This window comes from Camellia sinensis, chromosome 3, assembly GCF_055761805.1.
Source record: "Camellia sinensis isolate YWXY chromosome 3, ASM5576180v1, whole genome shotgun sequence".
Lineage (NCBI taxonomy): Eukaryota > Viridiplantae > Streptophyta > Magnoliopsida > Ericales > Theaceae > Camellia > Camellia sinensis.
The window spans coordinates 95,295,451-95,315,070 of NC_138963.1; the positions used below are offsets into that span (position 1 = coordinate 95,295,451).

Sequence of the window (19,620 nt, forward strand, 5' to 3'; positions counted from 1 at the left end):
AATAAAGGTATCTGTCACCTTTGACAACCCACATTCTGCAAATTAATCTGCCAACTCTCTTCTTCAGCTAAGAAAAATTGTTCCCGGTGCACAAAGCTCATGTTGAGGGCTGGAACTAGGAGAGGTAGTATGTAAACAAGCTAACCCTATTTTTTGTGGATGTGACTCAAAGCTGTATTGTGGGGAGGATCATATGCACACAGTTTTACTCCTGCGCTGGGAGAGGTTGTTTACCTATTCTTCAAAAAGTATACAAAATAAGGGAAAGTCTATAGTACATTTTGTTTAAAAAATGTATGGTACATCGAAAATCAATGGCTCAGATTGAGTCACATCATTAAAAGTGACCTGGTAAGCAGGTCACTTTTTATAGTTATGAGCTAAAATCATATTTGTTCATAATTACAATCAAATTAATCATAACTTAGTTATAAGCTCTCATCACTTATCTCATAACCATATCTCATAACCAGCACCATTTTGTTGATAACCAATATCACATATTTCATAATTACAATCACATATCTCATAACTACATCTGATAACCAATATCCTTTAGCTCATAATCACACCACTCTGATCATAACCACTATCACATATCTCATAATTATTAATCACATATCTCATAACTACTACTCATATAGCTCATAACCACATCTTATAACCAATCCCTATAGCTCACAACCACATCTTATAACCAATCCCCCTTTGACTCATAACCAACATTACATATCACATAACCAACACCCTTTTGCTCATAACCACATCACTTTGATCATAACCAATATCACATATCTTATAACTAATAACCACATATCTCATAACCAAACACCCTTTTGACTCATAACTACATCACTTTGCTCATAACCAAAATCACATATCTCATAATCAATAATCATATATCTCATAACTATTACCCACATATCTCATAACTAACATCACATATATCATAACTACTAATCACATATCCCATAACACCCTTTGGCTCATAGTCACACCACTTTGATCATAATTAACATCACATATCTCATAACCATTAGTCATATATCTCATAATTAATACTCTTTGGCTCATAACCATACCACTTTACTCATAACCACTAATAACATATCTCATAACCGACATTCTTTGGCTCATAACCACACCACTTTACTCATAACCACTAATCACATATCTCATAACCAACATTCTTTGGCTCATAACCACACCACTTTACTCATAACCACTAATCACATATCTCATAACCAACATTCTTTGGCTCATAACCACACCACTTTACTCATAATCACTAATCACATATCTCATAACCAACATTCTTTGACTCATAACCACACCACTTTACTCATAATCACTAATCACATATCTCATAACCAACATTATTTGGCTCATAACCATACCACTTTACTCATAACCACTAATCACATATCTCATAACCAACATTCTTTGGCTCATAACCACACCACTTTACTCATAACCACTAATCACATATCTCATAACCAACATTCTTTGGCTCATAACCACACCACTTTACTCATAACTACTAATCACATATCTCATAACCAACATTCTTTGGCTCATAACCACACCACTTTACTCATAACCACTAATCACATATCTCATAACCAACATTCTTTGGCTCATAACCACACCACTTTACTCATAACCACTAATCACATATCTCATAACCACATCTCATAACCAATACCTTTTGGCTCGTAACCATACCAATTTGATCATAACCACCATCACATATTTCATAACCACATCTTATAACTAACATCATTTTCACCAATAACCCTTAACTTTGATCATAACCAACTCAAAACCACTAACCACATATCTCTATTTTAGATTTACTTACTAAATACAATAAAAAGGGTAATATACAAACAATATACATTTTAAAATATCTATATACACATAGACATACATATAAATAATTTGACTAAATTTTATTAAAAAATGTGTTGAAAATTTTTATCTACGATTCACTACAAGAAAAGTGGGCTTATGAGACGGAACTTTTTTGCGACGGCACAACTTGCCGTCTCAAGCAAAAAATGTGACTTTTTGAGACGACATAACTTGCTGTCGCCAAAAAATGTGACTTTTTGAGACGGCACAACTTGTCGTCGCAAAAAATATAGCATTTGTGACGACAGAAATTGCTGTCGTAAAAAAAAATAGAGTATTTGTGATGGCAGAGATTGCTGTCGCAAAAAAAAAATAAAGTTTTTGCGACGGTACTAGCTGCAGTCGCAAAAAAAAAAGAAGAGTTTTTTGCAATTGTAATACGTATCGTTGCAAAAAAAATAATATATATATATATATTGTGGCTTTGAGACAGCTTCATATATATATATATATAGTCATAAAATTGTTTAAATAAATGCAACGGTATTTTTCTGTTACAAAAAAAAATAAAAACGACGTCGTCTTACTCTTTTGAACATTTCTCTTTTCACCCACTTTTTCATCTTTCTATCTCTCTTCTCTCTCTCTCTCTCTCGCACTTATCACTCTTCTTTGTCTCTCTATGTCTCTGTCTCTCTTCTCTTTCTCTCTCTCACTCATCACTCTTCTCTGTCTGTCTGTCTGTCTCTCTTTCTCTCTGTGTCTTTCGTCCATCTTTCTTTTCTTTATCTCTCTCATCTCTCTTCTCTTTACCTCTCTCACTTATCTCTCTCTGTTTCTCTCTCGTTTATCTCTTTTCACTCTTTTCTCTCTCTCTCTCTCTCTCTTTGTCTATACCTTTTCATCCATTCTTTCATCTCCATCTCTCTTTTCTCTTTCTCTCTCTCTCTCTCTTACTCATCACTCTTCTCTCTCTATTTGTCTGTCTATTTGTCTCTCTCTCTCTCTCTATGTCTCTCACTCATCTATTTCTTCTCTTATTTCTTATCTTTCTGTCTCTTTCGTTCATCTCTTTTCTCTTTATCTCTCTTGCCCATCTCTCTTCTCTTAATCTCTCTCATCTTTCTCTGTCTTTCTCGCTCATCTCTCTATCTTTCTCTCTGTCTCTCTATCTTTCTCATTGTCTCTCTCGTTCATCTCTCTTCTCTCTATCTCTCTTTGTCTCTCTCGTCTATCTCTCTTCTCTCTGTCTCTTTTCTGTCTCTCACTCTCTATCTCTATCTCTATTTCTTTCTCTTTCTCTTTTTCTCCCTCTCTCTTCTCCCACTATGTTTGCGTTGCTCACTCTCTCCCTCCTGTCTTCTCTATTTACTGAGCTCCCTCTCGATTTATCGATCCACTACAAGAAAATGCACTTTTAGCGACCACTTTGTCTCTCTCTCGCTCATCACTCTGTCTCTCTTTCTCTCTCTCTCTCTCTCTCTCTCTCTCTCTCTCCTTTATCTGTCTCTCATTCATCTCTCTCTCACTACCCATCTCCTCTACTACCATCACCACTACTGCAAACGCCATTCCACCACCACCACTACTTCCACTGTCACCACTTCACCTCTACGACTACCATGACTACTACCATTGCCACCACTCCACTACCACCACCACTACTACTACTATTACCTCTCATCCACCGCCGCCACTCCATCTCCCATACCACTACCACAACTTCATCACTAATCTCCTTCGCCATCACCACCACCACCACCACCACCACCACCACCTCTTATCCATCACTTTCACCACTATTGTCGCTCCTTTTCTTCTACTACAAAAAATTTGTTTGGTTATGATTTTTTAATAGAGTGTTGAATTGAGTTTTGAATTGTATGTGGAATTGAGTTTTGAAAGTTTGATGTGACATGTGAAATAAAAAAATTTGTTTGGTGATGAGTTTTCAAAATAGTTTTTAAAACTTAATTCAACATATAATTGATAATCAAATACATAACTCATAACTCGATATCCGTATTTTTGATCAACAGTCATAACCAAACTATTTTTAAAATACTCAAATAAAAAAATATTTTTTTTTCAATTAATTGTTTTTAAGTAATTTTTTTGAATATTTTTTTTTTCAAATCATTTTTTTTTCAAATAACTTTTATGTCAATTATTTTTTGTCAATTAATTTTTTTGTCAATTAATTTTTTAAGCATGTATAAACATTAAAAATATTAAAAATATTTAAAGAATTAAAATATTAAAAATATTTAAAAAATTAAATATTAAGAATATTAAAAATATTCCGAAAATCTAAACATAACAAAACCTCAATTTCCCCCCTGTCTTTTCCCCGTCTTTCCCCCCTTTTTTTCATTTCCTTTTAGGTTTGTAGAGCCCAAGTTTCGGAGCCCTAACCTTCGAAACAACACTGTCTCTCTCTCTCTCTCTCACGGAGGCGACGACGATCGGCGATAGTGGTGGCTAGCGACGATCGGCGATCGGCGACAATGGCGGCTAGCAGCGATCGAATCATCGATTCGAAGGTATTCTTCTCTTCTCTTCTATTCTCTTCTTCTCTGCTCTTCTCTTCTCTTCTCTTCATTGCTCTATGAGATTTGGACCTCTCTCTCTCTGTTTTTGATTTGTACCTCTCTTCTCTTCTCTTCATTGCTCTATGACATTGGGAAGTGAAGGTGAAGAAGATGTGAGATGGCTTGACAGTGGTCAGCAGGAGGCTATGGATAATTTGATCAAGTGTTGTGAAAATTTGAAAACTAAAACAAGAGATGTTATGAAAATCACAGAATCTATTAAAATGTAAATCAAATTAGAAAAATTGATGTTAGTCAATTTAATTTTGATGAAGTGTTGTGGTGATGTTGAATTAGATGGACAAGGCATCCATAATCAAAGATGCAATTGACTACATCCAAGAATTGCATGAGCAAGAGAAGAGGATCCAAGCTGATTTAATACAGCTTGAATCTGGAAAATTGAAGAAAAATGCAGTTTTTGACTTGGATCAAGAGATTCCAACCTTGTCAAGACTCAAGAAAAAGGGAATTGATCATAGTTATGATTCAAGGAGATCAACCACTTCTTCCATTGAAGATCTTGAAGTAAGTCTTTGATTAAGATTTGATTAATAATTGTTTAGTTTGTGGATAATTTTGTTTTGGTTAGTTAATTTGTTCATAATTTATACTATTTTAAAAAAATGAATAGAGGGATAAATTGGAAATATACATATGTATCAGTGATGTGATGTGTAGTTGAAATTCAATATTAAAAATCTTAAAAGTGATTTTTTGTACCTGGCCATTAAATATTAGTTACACAACACACCACTTATTCTAAAATTACTTTAATAAAAAAAAAAATCACTCTAAAGGATCCATACTAAAATTTTATATCAGAACTTATCCAAAAAATTTAGAAATGGGATTGTCTCCAACCAATTAGAGCATCTAGTCTGTCCTACTGTCATCCCATTTTAGATACAATTTGACAATCCGATATCTAATCAAATTAATTTTTAGTATAAATGATATGTTCGAAAGGTTTGATCTCAATCTGAATTTGGATTTCATTAGTTATAGGACGTTTTGATCTGGGCAATTACATGAAGATATTTTGGAAAGGAAAAAAAAAATGTGACATCTACCTCAATTTTGGCCTTCCCTTTTAGATATAGATATGTATATAGAAAGGAAATCGAAATAGAGAAAGACTCAAACAATTGCAAGAGCCATGCACATGTTATTTTAGAATGGTCAGTTGAACCCTAGAAGGTGCAGAGGCTCTGGCACTATGTGCTACCCCATTTTGGTTGAATTTCTTTGATTTATCTGAAATTTGTGAATTGAACTTGACTCTTCTTCTTCTTCTTCTTCTTCTTTCTTTCTTTTTATTTATTTTTTATTTTTTATTATTGAATGAGGATGCATTAAAATTTTTATCAATTGGAAAGTAGTGTTCCTTAATTCAATTTTTATTGACTCAATCGCAATTTTTTTTTTTTAAATTTACACACGCATCGCGTGTGCCTTAACCGCTAGTATTTATTTATTTATTCTTGTGAACTTCTGTTAATTTTCAAGTTTTTCTTGTGAAAATTCTTTGACTGAAATATGAATTTCTTTGTAGTTCAAATTTTATTCTTTGGGTTTGGTTTTATTACAAATCTATGACATAAGAATGGGTTTCTATGAATAGATATGTTATGTTATTATTTGGCTTTATATATTTGGTAGTTTAGCATTATTAGTCCTATTTTGTTCTTAGTTAGTTAATTTTAAATTTTAAGTTGTTATGGGATAGTTTTTAAAATTTTCACTATGTGTACATACTTTTAGTCCTATTTTTCATCCTTTTTGGCCTAGCAATAAATAAGTAAATAAAACTTCAATTTACACCTGTCAAATGAATTTCAGTTTATTTATTAGTTGAGTTTTATAGGCATGGCAGCATGGGCTAGATTTACGCTAATTGGTAGGCTCCTGTTGATTGTGATACATGCTGCTGATTGTGATTTTGAGCAAGTCTTCATGAAGGGGGAATTTTTTTCTTACTTCTTATTTTAGCTCATTTTTAGTATTAATAACTGTTTGTTTACTTTTTAACAAACCATTAATAATTGCTTGTTTACTTTGGTTATGAAGTGTCAGTTTTCTCTTGCATAAACCACCTCCTACAAACAAACATGGGCAATTAAGTTATATATATTATACTCTTTTTGTTTTCATTTTCTATGTTTTATCCTCAATATTTGAAATTGCAGAGAAATTTTATGCACTTAATTAGTCTGCTTTTCTAACATCTTGTGCTTTAGTGTTTTCCAAAACTAGCATGGAAGACATTCATAATGTTTACTTGTCGTTTGCATTTTTGGAATGTCAGTATGGGCCACTGATTTTCTTGAAGGTTCTGGGGATCTTTGCTTAGTTGATCACAAGAATTGACGATGTGGCCTGCATACCCGAGGTATATTTTTTTATTTTTTAAAAAATTTGACCGGAAGGAAAAGGCACTGGACTAAATTTCTGAGTGATTTAAAAGAACAAGCTTGATTTTTGGAGTGGGGCTTGTAACCCCCTAGCATATGATGAATCTGCTAGTTCTTTCTGTTGCCAAATGTGATTTTGGGCAAGTCTCCATGACCGTAAGTGTTTTCTGTAGTAGCAACATAATACAGAACATTCTGTTGGATTCATTTGCTGTTGATTATGTTGTTGTCTTCTTTCTCTAGTTTTATTTTGTAGTTAATTCTTAGCTTTAATTAGTAGATTTATAAGCAGTATTTATGTTTCTTGATCACAAGCTTAATTGGAAGATATAGAAGCCCTGTTTTTGTAGGTTAGTCATATAAGTATGTTATGCTGTGTTTGGGACATTGTGTTGCTGAGAAAATATGCAATGAGGGAAAGAAAAGGAGACTGCAAGTCTATTTGGGTTCTTTTGTGTGTGTGTGTGTGTGTGTGTGTGTGTGTGTGTGTGATGTATTTGTGCTTGAAGAAGATAAATAACTGCTAATTGTTGCTTATTTCGTGTAAGTAGTAGATCTATAACCACGTACTATGCTTGGTTGCTGAGAAAATAAGTTCAATGAAAATAAGGAAGAAGGAAACTGAAATGCTAAAATCTTTCCTTAATTTTATTTTTGATTTCCCAAAATTGACAACTTACCATATGCCCTTATGGTTTTGGATAAACTATATTGACAAAGTAGTTTACGATTCTAGTTTTTAGAGGGCAGTTATAGTTGCGCTATGCAATTATGAATTCCTCATTTATTTGTCAACATTCTTGTACACTCACAATGTTGAGTAGAAACAGCCAAAATCCTCATTTGGGATCGTTTTTGTACACTCACAATTTTGAATTGCTTTTTTTTTTTTTTTACAAGAATTGTATTTGAGGGATAGAACAACAAAAAAAGTTTGGTCTATGGAGTTGTGAATTTGTTTTGGTCTTTTTATTTTGTTTAAATATGGGACAATGGTGTTTTAGCCAATCGCCGAAACATCCCCAACTATTCACACCCCCAAAACATCGCATTCAACTCTCTATCTCCCACTCGCTGCTCCTCACCTTGCCGATTACCTCCACCTCTATCACTGTTAGAGTTGCCAATCGCCGCTAGTGGTACCAATCATCACCGCCACCGCCACCGCTAGCCCTACCCTTCTCTTAGATTGCCTCACTGCTCAGCAATTTGGTAAGTTTCTTTTTCTTTCTCTTTGCTTTCTCTCTCTCTCTCTCTCTCTCTCTCTCTCTATGCTTTTTGTTATGCTATCTTTGCTGTTGGCTCTTTCCCTTTGGCTTGGGCTCTCTATCTCATCCTGTTTCTGGTAAGTTTTTTTTTTTTTACTGACATGATTCTATTATTGTGAAATTGTGAGAGGTTGAAAATTTCTTATATTTGATGAGCATTTGTGAAACAAATATAAATGTATTGATTTAACTTAAAATATTTGTAAGCTTTTTGGTTAAAATATAAATGTAGGTTGTTTGGTTAAAATTTTAATGTAGGGTGTTTGGTTGAAAGATTAATATATATATATATATATATATATATATATTTGTAAAAAATATGAAATACAGAAAAAAAAAAAAAAAAAAAAAAAAAGGAAGAAAAAAGTATTGATTTTGCTTAAAATATGAATGTAGGGTGTTTGGTTATATTTGATGAGCATTTGTGAAAAAAATATAAATGTACTAAAGTTTAGGAATGTTGCTTTAGTAGTTACTTTGCTATTTTTTTAGATTTTTCTCTCAAAATATCAAATAAAAAAAATGTTATATATGGTGTTGCTTCAGTAGTAACTTTGCTTTTGTTAGATTGTGGCTTCACAGCATTGGTTTTTAAATGATGGTTTGCAAATCCTTAGCCACTATATTTCATAGTTTTTGAAGCAGATTTAATGCCTTTGTCTTTGGCTTTTCATGATAGTGTTGAGTTCACTGGTTTTTGCTGTTCTAAATAAACAAATTCTTTTGGTAGCCCTTCCTACAGCTAGGAAGGAACCTCTTTAGGCAAGTAAATTCTTCTTTACTTAGTGAATTAAAGCTTGAATTATGGTTATTATAGTTATAACAATTCTTGTGTTTTTTAGATTCTTTGTTATCTTAATTAATTGATGTGTAGCGAAATTTGTAGGTACCAAAAGAGTATTGAGCTCCTGATCTTGAAGCTTCCATTCAAGAGGCTTGTTCATGAAATTGCTCGAGACTTCAAGGTAATTGAATGGTCGCAGTAGATAAACAGTGTCATATTTATCGTAATTGTTTAGGATATTTTTTTTTAAATGTTTTTGATTAGTAATGTTTTTGTTCTAAATAAACAAAATGTTTTTTTTTTCTTTTTCTTTTGATTATGACAATTGATCTATTTCATTTCCAGGATATCATGGAAGAGCCTTGTGTTGCTGCTGATGGGTACACTTACGATCGCAAAGCTATACAGACATGGCTTGAGGAGAATGATAAATCCCCAATGACAAATTTGCCATTGCCAACTAGGAATCTAATTCCAAATTATACACTTCTTTCTGCTATTAGTGAGTGGAAATCTAGAAAACAATGACATTGTTTTGTTTGTACCTTTTTTTTTTTTTTGGTGGGGTGGGGGTAGAATTTCTTAGAAGAATTATTCCTTTTATTTAGTTGGATTTTGTTCCAAATATGAAGGTTTTAAATTAGTAGAAATATGTATATAATCTATATAATAAGGGAAGAAGGTTTTTGAAAATGTATAAAATGTATGTGAGATACATTTTAATCCAATGACTGAGATTAATTCGAAATTTATATCAATGGTTGAGATCAGTTTTTTTCCCGCCCAAACACTCTCTCCTCTCTCTCTCTCCCACATCTGCCAAACACGTCTCTACAACTCCCTCTGTCTCTCTCTCTCGCAACCGTCCCTCTTATCCCTCTCTCACTCTTTGTTCTTCTGCTTTAACAGACCTTCTTCCTCCTCAACGATAGGCGAAAGAGAGAGAGAGCAGCAGCAACAGAGTCCTAGCAAGCAAGAAAGTTGAATCGGAAGCTAATTCGACGGTGAGAAAAGTTTGGTCCCAATCCCAGACGAGAAGCTCTCTCTCTCCAAAACCCTCGCCATACCCGAAAGTAAAACCTCTCCCTCTCTCTCTCTCTCTATTTTGTGGATTGGATTATCATATTATATAACTCTCTCTACAACCGATTAAGTTTTTTGGGTTTGTAACAGAAGATTCAAATCTTGCTACTGAAAAGAAATCAGGCGACCCAACTGGCAAAGGTAATCTCTCCCGCTTAAATTCAATCACTTTCTCCCTCTACTTCTGATTAAGGGCGTATGATGGGTTTCGTAGGTATTGAATCTATGCTTGGATTGTTTATTTATGTTAAGGGTTATGGTTATTGATCTGACGGGAAAAAAATGATTCTTTGTTTGTAATTTTGTTATGTGATCTGTTTTTTTGGAAGGTTGATGCTAGGTTTGTTGGGCATTCATTCTAAATGAGAAATGGTTTTTATTTGGTTTAATTATCATGTTTTATGAGTTCTGAGTTCGTTTATTAGATCCCTATTTTTCTACTATTTTCTGTCACTTTCTCGCGATTTCTTGGGCTGTTCTGCATTCCCTATTTTTCTACTATTTTCTGTCACTTTCTCGCAATTTCTTGGGCTGTTTTGCATTCTCTATATCAGGCTGTGAATAGGTTATTTTACGGTTGTGAACAGGTTATTCAAATGTTGGTTTCAGGTTATTCAAACAATCTGCTCTATTTTTATTTTGTCTCTATGGTTTAAATTGATGTTGGCTGCTATCATATACCTAATGGGTTCTTCCAGATTTGATTGTCCCAATATTGCATTAGTTTTGTTACTCATATTGAAATTTTGGAATCATATGTAATGTAACTCATTCTGATTTCTTTTTATTTCTTCCTTTGATGTATGCATATTCACTCTTTGGTTTATGAAGTTTTAAGGAATGAGGGCCAGCTACCCTATTTTTCTACTATTTTCTGTCACTTTCTCGCGATTTCTTGGGCTGTTCCACGTTCTCTCTATCGGGTTGTGAATAGGTTATTCAAATGTTGGTTTCAGGTTATTCAAACAATCTTTTCTATTTTAACTTCTAACAATTTTATACTCCTATAGTTCACTTGGTCACCAAATTTGTATTACTATTGTTTTAGAATATTATTGTATTTAAATTTGTTTTTTTTATTTTTAATATTTAACATGCCGAATCGTTAAATACTTAACAATCTTGAAGGTGATAGAAGAAAAAATGTCCATGTGAATCCTCCTCAGATAAAACCTACTATGTTTGAAATCATATTGTTAATTTCCTCAAATGTCAGGATGGGGACGAATATGGAAGGAGCGAGTATCTGCAGGAACAAGGGTGCAGAGGAGGGCCGATTTGCCAGTTATGCAGGAGGGGACCCCCATGGAATCTGAGTCTGTAGGACCCAAACCACGGCGCCCATCTAACCGCATGATTCTACCATCTATCAGTGCTCCTGAACATAACATCCTTCAACTGCTTGAAGAATGTAATGCATCTGGCATCTGAAGTCACATGTTGCCAGTTCATAATTGGAAGTTTTTGCTATCATAATTGTTGTATATAGTTGACAATCTTTTTTATTTTTTTACTTTCTTTTTTTTTTTTCAGTTTCTCTTTTCGTCTGCCTTCAATCAGTTGCTTGAGAATATGTATTTCCAAATGGAATTTTTTTGAAATCACACAATATGTATGTATACATTTGACAGATGATTGAAATATGAATTAGCTGGTACAGTGCAATGTTGTCAAGTTTGCTTTTGAAGTTAATAGATGTTACTGTTAGGAGAATTTTTCTAGTTCTCACTAAAGACTTAGACCATGTATAGCATTCTCCCTTTCCCATAGAGAAAGAAGAACATGACATATCTTTATTCGAACTAGCAGTGTTGCTTTCAAAGGCTATTTTAATCCATGGACAGTGGATGTCACCACTCTAAGGCTGTGTTTGGATCTTGGATTAATGTTATCAACGAACATGTCTCAGCTACTTAAGTTTTCCAATCGGAGGCTTTAGTTGTGCACAAAGCTTTTTTGATGGCTAACCAAGTGGCTAATGCTTCTTCTGGAGTTTTCCTTTGTCACTCCTAAGCTCAGGGGTTATTGGATTGGTTTTGTAGACAGGTCAACAAATTTTAAACTACAAGTCAACCTATCCGATCAGCTCAACTTGCTTGCGTCTTCTCAAGCTACTCAGATTGGTTTGAGTTGGCGCAGAATGATGAGAGGATGATTTTTATGCACACCCCTAAATGTAAGCAGGGTCAGGGTATGTTAATGAACCCTAAATGAACCATTTCGTATAACATCCTCTCTTAATTTTTATTTATTTGCACAAAACACAAGTTATAGCGACCCCGGTCTTTTCCCCCTAGATTATTGTATCCGGACTTAGGTTCCGTGGATCCTGTCATTATATATTGGTTGTTGTCGTCCTTTCATCTCTTTGTATTTGAGTTATAGGATGTGTTGGGCAGGTTTGTTACAGGTCGGTTGAGTTTAGATACCAAAACTAGTTGCCCAGATTTTGACTTGTCCGCTCGAGCGGGAGTTTGACGCTCGAGCGGGGATTCTTTTGTTGCTTGTCCGCTCGAGTGGGGGTTTTGGTGCTCGAGCGGGATTATCACCCATCCAGTAATTCCTGTGCAGTGTTGGAAGCTCGAGCATGGGATTGGACGCTCGAGCGGAAATGTGTGAGTGCCGCTCGAGCGGAGAGTTGGTCGCTCGAGCGGGGACCTGGTTCTGCAAAAGTACTGGGAGTGCATATTCGACGCTCGAGCGGGAGTTTGGACGCTCGAGCGGGGAGTCGACTACATGAATCCGAGATTTCACTTTTTGGATCACTTTTTGACCTACTTTTCTTTCTTAACTTTTAAAAAACTGCCTCTTAAGAGTCTCTCTCTCTTTCTCTCTCTCTAAACCTGTCTTCTCTCTAAGAATTGATCTACCTAGGGTGAGTATCTGTCACGCCCTCAAAATAAACCCATAATATATATATCATTGACATGCAAGATTAAAAGAAAGCAATTTATTATCTCAATCATCAGAGTACTACTAAATGAAAACATTACATGTAACATCAAATTAAATGCCCTACAGGCTTACATCTTTCCAAGACAACACTTGGACACAAAAGTATGAGTTCTAACTCATACTACAAATAAAGCCCTAGGCTTGAGTGTTTACATGTACAAACAAATAAAAACAAATAACTGAAAATAGTCTTCATAATCCGAGTCCTTCCAAGCTAAGTTCTTGGAGGTAGCTTATCACCTGAACCTGAAAATGATGATCCCATATAGGGTGAGCCACAGCCCAGTAGAAATATACTAAACCAAATATAAGCAATGAATAAAGCGATAGCATTCAATAGATGATTAACCTAGATAATCAATTATATCATTAAACTGTCTCATGACACTAATGTTTAAGACACGTTTTACTTTCCAACATTAACAATAGGGCTCAGAACCTGGCCAAACTTACAACAGTGAACTATATATATATCATATTCACATTCTTCCAATGTTTACCAACAAATGAGACTCAGGCTCAAATCAAAACACTTCATACTTCCAGTTTGATTCACATTTTAGTGTTGTATCAATAAAAACACTTCAATATAAATAAGCACACATAAAAGTGATGCTAATGGAGTCCATCCCCTATCTCCTCCCAAACAAAATCCGGTTTAGAGGTTCATCCCCTATCTTCCCCTAAACCGTGGAGTACATCCCATATCTCCTCCCACACAAAACAATGTATGTAAACACATAACATATACAACACACAATCAATACACATAATGTCTGTATTAATTCAACAGTCAAAATTGATGACTTAATCAATGATTAGTTTCAGTTATCCCTATTCCACATGCAGTGTCTACAACAATCACGACTATCCTCCACCGATAGCCCAAAACAGTTATTTCTAAACTTGGAAATAAATAACTCAACAATTAAATGGACGAGTGATTTAAATTAACCAACTACCCCATTTAATTAATAGATTGCTCAAACTCATGAATTTAACTAGTTTCCCCAATGTTCCTTAAATTAAATATACAATTCAATTTATTTAAAGAACTAGGGTTTTTCCCAAAATTACCAAAATACCCCCAACTTATTAAAATGCCAGAACTTAGAACAAAACTTATACATTGGAGTAGGAAATCCCTACCTCGAAGAAAATAACCCGAATGGAGAAGACAGAGATGAAGACCCAAATTCCAATGTGCTCCAAATCACCAAACGTTCAGATTAAATGGAAGCCCTCGACTCACTCTATCTTTTTAATAAAGGATCTAAGGTAGAAACTCACTCTAAGTAGATCAATCCTAAGAGAGATGGTGTGTAGAGGGAGAGAGAACTCGTACCTAGGGTTTTGGAATCTGAAAGTGGATCAAAAAACTGATCTGAAACACGCTGCTGCCTATTTAAACCTGACAGACTCGCTCGAGCGAAGACTTGGTCGCTCGAGCGACCAGACACACGAAAACCTCGCTCGAGCAAAGAAAAGCTCGCTCCAGCCAAAAATGCAATGCTTCAGGTCTGCAACCCAGCAGCACGCTCGAGCGACAGAAAGCTCGCTCGAGCGAGGAACTCGAAAACAAACACCTCGCTCGCTCGAGCGAAGAAAATCTCGCTCGAGCGAATAAGCACTGCCCTCAGGTCTATACTAGACGAAAACTCTCGCTCGAGCGAAGCAAAGCTGGATCGAGCCAGAAGACACAAAATACAACCCTCGCTCGAGCGAATAAGCACTGCCCTCAGGTCTATACTAGACGAAAACTCTCGCTCGAGCGAAGCAAAGCTGGATCGAGCCAGAAGACACAAAATACAACCCTCGCTCGAGCGACCAAGCCCTGGCTCGAGCGACCAACCCAAAAACTGGACAGCAACACTTGGTTTACAAACCCAACCAACCTGAAACAAACCTGCCCAACACATCCTATAACTCCAAATGAGAAAATAAAGGACGACGACAACAATTATACAATGACAGAATAAACGGAACCTAAGTCCGGATACAATAACCAAATGGGAAAAGACCGGGGCCGCTATAACCTCCCCCCCTTAAAAGAATTTCGTCCCCGAAATTAAGCATAATTTTTTTTTTAAAAAAAAATGACAATTCAATAGTACACAACTTGACCCAATACTGGTCATTCCATCTCTTTATCAAGAGGCATCTCACAATATATATATAAAACAACATATATTTCAACCTGCATCACTATTATGCATTATTCCTTTCAATGTTAGCAATTCCCATATCAAATTCAATTGCATGATATATACATCATATTCAACACTGTAATCAACATATGCAATGTTACACTAAGCTTCTATAATGAAGCAAGTTTCAAGATACACCCATTTACCAAAACATACTCAATGTTTTACAACTTAAGACATATGTAAAGCTCTTAAGTTCAACAATATTACAAAATCTAAATACAAGATTACAAATCGATAAACATGTCCGGGTATTTTTCGCGGACTTCCAACTCACGTTCCCAAGTGGCTTCCTCCACTTCGTGATGTTTCCACAAAACTTTGACCAAAGGGATGGTTTTGCCTCGCAAAACTTGATCCCGCCTATCCAAGACTCGAATCGGTCTCTCTTCATACGAGACATCCTCATCAACCATTAAATCGGTCCAATCCAACACATGTGATGGATCCGGCTCATACTTCCGAAGCATACTCACATGAAACACGTCATGTACTCCAGACAACTGCGGTGGCAAAGCTAAACGATAGGTAGCCTCGCCAATCCTCTCAAGGATCTCAAAAGGACCAATGAACCGAGGGGACAACTTCCCGCTCTTCCTAAACCTCATCAATCCCCATCTAGGTGATATCTTCAGAAAGACATGATCTCCCATGTCAAACACCAAAGGTCTCCTCCTATGGTCGGCATAAGATTTCTGACGACTCTGTGCTGTAACAAGCCTCTTACGGATCAGCTCAACTTTCTCCGTCGTTTCCCTCACCAACTCCGGGCCCAACAGAGGTGCATCACCCACCTCGGCCCAACAAACAGGAGATCTACACGGTCGGCCATACAAGGCCTCAAACGGTGCCATACCGATACTAGACTGGAAACTGTTATTGTAGGCAAACTCTACCAACGACAAATGCCTCTCCCACGACCCACTAAAGTCTAGAACACAACCCCGAAGCATATCCTCAAGGATCTGAATAGTACGCTCGGACTGCCCGTCAGTCTGAGGATGATAAGCCGTGCTAAAGGTCAACTTAGTGCCTAAGGCACTCTGCAAACTCTGCCACAACCTGGCAGTAAAACGAGGATCTCTATCTGAGACGATCGTCACTGGAACCCCATGTAACCTCACTATGTCCCGAATATATAAATCGGCCAGATGATCGACTGAATCTCTAACACGCATAGGAATAAAGTGCGCCGACTTAGTCAACCGGTCTACAACCACCCAAACAGCATCACTACCCCGCTGAGTCCTCGGAAGACCCACAACGAAGTCCATAGTGACGTGTTCCCACTTCCACTCGGCAATAGGCAAGGGTTGCAACAAACCCGCTGGCCTCTGATGTTCGGCCTTCACTTGCTGACAAATGAGGCACTTAGATACGAAAGCTGCCACATCTTTCTTCATACCCCGCCACCAGAACTGGCGACCCAAATCTCGATACATCTTAGTGCCTCCCGGATGCACCGCAAGGCGTGAATGATGAAACTCTCGGAGTACCTCCTCTCGGCAAGACTCCGGCACAAACAGACGGTCTCGGTATCTCACACTCAGGTCGGAATACACCGTCAAACCCTTCTCAACCTTCCCACCGGAAATCTTCTCACGGAGAGATTCTACCTCAAGGTCACCTCTCTGAGCCTCTAACACTCGAGTCACAAGTGTAGGCTGTGCAACAACAGAACACAAGGCCGCAGCCTCAACGGATTCACCCAAAAGTAAATCAAACTCCCCAAGTGCACCCAACATCTCCCATTCTCGGATGGCTACACTAGCTATGTCACCAACAGGTTTCCTGCTAAGGGCATCGGCCACCACATTGGCCTTTCCCGGATGATAATGCAACTCAAAGTCATAATCCTCTATGAACTCCATCCACCTCCTCTGCCTCAAGTTCAAGTCTTTCTGTGTAAACAAATATCTCAGACTCTTATGATCCGAGAATACCTCGAACCTCTCACCATAAAGATAATGCCTCCAAATCTTCAAGGCAAATATCACAGCTGCTAACTCTAAATCATGTGTAGGATAATTCTTCTCGTGAATTTTCAACTGACGTGAGCCATAGGCAACCACTTTCCCTTCTTGCATCAACACACAACCCAGACCCTCTCGTGAGGCATCACAATAGACTGCATAATCCAACCCTCTCTCCGGAATAATCAAGACTGGAGCAGTGGTCAGTCTAACTTTCAACTCCTGGAACGACTTTTCACAAGTCTCACTCCATACAAACTTAACTCCCTTCCGAGTCAAACTAGTCAAAGGTGAAGCTAACCTGGAGAAATCCTTCACAAACCGGCGATAATACCCAGCTAACCCCAGAAAACTGCGGATCTCAAACACACTCTTAGGCTGTGCCCAATCTTGCACTGCCTCAGTCTTGGATGTATCAACAGACACTCCTTCCCCAGAAACTACATGGCCTAAGAACTTGACCTCTTCTAGCCAGAATTCACACTTCCCAAACTTAGCATAAAGCTTATGGGCTCTAAGTAACTCAAGCACCACTCTCAAGTGTTCCTTGTGCTTCTCCACAGAAGGTGAATAGATAAGGATGTCGTCCACGAAGACGACTACAAAACGATCTAAAAATTCCCGGAATATCCGGTTCATCAAATCCATAAAAACTGCTGGTGCATTGGTGAGCCCAAATGGCATCACCAAAAACTCATAGTGACCATACCGCGTACGGAATGTCGTCTTCGGAATATCCTCCTCCCTGACTCTTAACTGATGATAACCCGATCTCAAGTCTATCTTCGAGAAACAACGGGAACCCTTCAACTGATCGAACAGATCATCTATACGAGGCATAGGGTACTTATTCTTAATCGTAGCCCGATTCAATTTCCGGTAATCTATACAAAGTCTCAAAGCACCACCTTTCTTTTTATCAAAAAGAGCCGGTGCTCCCCATGGCGAAACACTAGGACGTATAAAGCCCTTATCTAGCAACTCCTGGAGTTGGATCTTCAACTCAACTAACTTGGCTGGGGCAAAACGATAGGGTGCCATAGAAATCGGCGCCGTGCCGGGCATTACGTCAATAGAGAACTCAATCTCCCGATGCGGTGGCAAACCAACAAGATCCTCGGGAAAGACGTCCGGGTACTCACAAACCACCCGTGGCAACACAATCTGGGTTTCATCACACTCACTACTTAAAAAGCTAGCAAGTAGACCACTAAGCTCACTCCGCCCTCGCGGATCATACCCCGGTGGCAAAACACTACCAACCCGGTCCCCCAGAAAATGAAAACACTCCCCGCTCACGGTACAACAAGTGACCCTCTGGCGGTAGCAATCAATAACTGCCCGGTATGACGATAACCAGTCCATACCCAAAATAACATCAAAGCCCTTCATGGGCATAACTACAAAAGGAAACGGAAGTCTATGATAGTCGACCTCTATATCACAACCCCTAACACCTTGTTTCAAGATCAATTCACCCCCAAGAGGTGACACTACACAAATAGGAGATGCTAACTATGCTAACTCCAACTCCAAAATAGATGCAAATGCAGCAGACACAAAGGAATGAGATGCACCCGTATCAATCAAAACACTAGCAACCGAGTTGCAAAACAAGAAGGTACCTCTCACAACTGATGGTGCCGGCACAAGATCCTGCGCGGTAACAGCGTACACGCGCCCAGACGACCTCTGATCAACCTGCTCACCCCTAGGAGCATCAGATTGCTGCACCGACTGGGACGATGAAGCCCCCTGATTGGTCCTCGAGGCCTGACCCGACTGAGCTGGCTGCTGACCCTGAATCTGCCTCAAACCAGATGCACCAGGTGTGCCACCCAACTGCGGGCAATACCTCTTCATATGCCCTGGCTGACCACACTGATAACACGAGAGTGGCTGGCCTCTCCCCTGACTCTGGCTCTGAGATCGAGCCGAAGATGATGTTGCTCTCTGCACTCCTCCCCTCTGAGGACAAACTGGAGACTTGTGGCCCAGCTGGCCACACTTGAAACAGGTAACGTCTCCCTGACTGTCTTTCCCCGAACTAGCACTCGGCACAGGAAAAGTCGATCTAGAAAAGCTACCCTGAGACTGCTGAGGATTAAAACCCTTCTGTCTCCTACCATCACTCTGACCATCCTGACTTCTCTTGGAGCCCTTCTGCCCTTCCTCCTCCTCCTGCATCATGATTTCCATGTGGGCCGCAGCATCAACCATACGCCCATAATCCCGAATCATAGTTCCCCCAACTCTCAGCTTGAGGCCACGCCTCAACTTCTTCTCAAACTCGATACAACGGCGTTCCTCAGACGCCACCAACTCAGGTGCAAACCTGGACAAGCTAGTAAATGCAGCCTCAAACTCGGCCACTGAAGAACTTGACTGCTTAAGCTGGCAGAACTGGTCTCTCAGCTTCTCCCTAACTGCTGGAGATAAGAACCTCTCCTGGAAAGCATTCACAAAAGCCTCCCATGTACCTCCTATACGA

At 38.0% G+C, this 19,620-nt stretch overlaps 2 protein-coding genes across 3 annotated transcripts in view; both read left to right on the top strand.

Annotated features, from left to right (window-relative positions):
• The first annotated feature begins 4,208 nt into the window (after nt 1-4,208).
• Nucleotides 4,209-19,620, top strand: part of LOC145822682 (transcription factor bHLH35-like) — a 44,911-nt gene continuing 29,499 nt past the window's right edge. The window contains exons 1-3 of one of the 2 annotated variants that reach the window (XM_082920417.1): nt 4,209-4,397; nt 4,743-4,973; nt 6,754-8,317. In XM_082920417.1, coding sequence (XP_082776543.1) covers nt 4,362-4,397; nt 4,743-4,973; nt 6,754-6,798 — 312 coding nt within the window. In that variant the 5' untranslated portion in view covers nt 4,209-4,361 and the 3' untranslated portion in view covers nt 6,799-8,317. Of the gene's footprint in view, nt 4,398-4,742; nt 4,974-6,753; nt 8,318-19,620 lie in introns of those variants that run through there. The other variant, XM_082920418.1, reaches the window with a different exon arrangement.
• LOC114318138 (U-box domain-containing protein 52-like) lies at nt 8,481-11,668 on the top strand. Its single transcript, XM_082920419.1, has 5 exons — nt 8,481-9,092; nt 9,257-9,413; nt 9,821-9,984; nt 10,085-10,135; nt 11,211-11,668. The coding sequence occupies exons 1-3, from the start codon at nt 8,994-8,996 to the stop codon at nt 9,841-9,843; spliced, it is 279 nt and encodes a 92-aa protein (XP_082776545.1). The 5' UTR covers nt 8,481-8,993; the 3' UTR covers nt 9,844-9,984; nt 10,085-10,135; nt 11,211-11,668.

Bases quoted from the DNA above. Each gene is read 5' to 3' on its own strand.
- LOC114318138 (XM_082920419.1), top strand. From the start codon at position 8,994: ATGTGTAGCGAAATTTGTAGGTACCAAAAGAGTATTGAGCTCCTGATC. The intron at 9,093-9,256 runs GTAATTGAATGG...TTTCATTTCCAG, and splicing joins AAATTGCTCGAGACTTCAAG to GATATCATGGAAGAGCCTTG. The intron at 9,414-9,820 runs GTGAGTGGAAAT...CTGCTTTAACAG, and splicing joins TACACTTCTTTCTGCTATTA to ACCTTCTTCCTCCTCAACGA.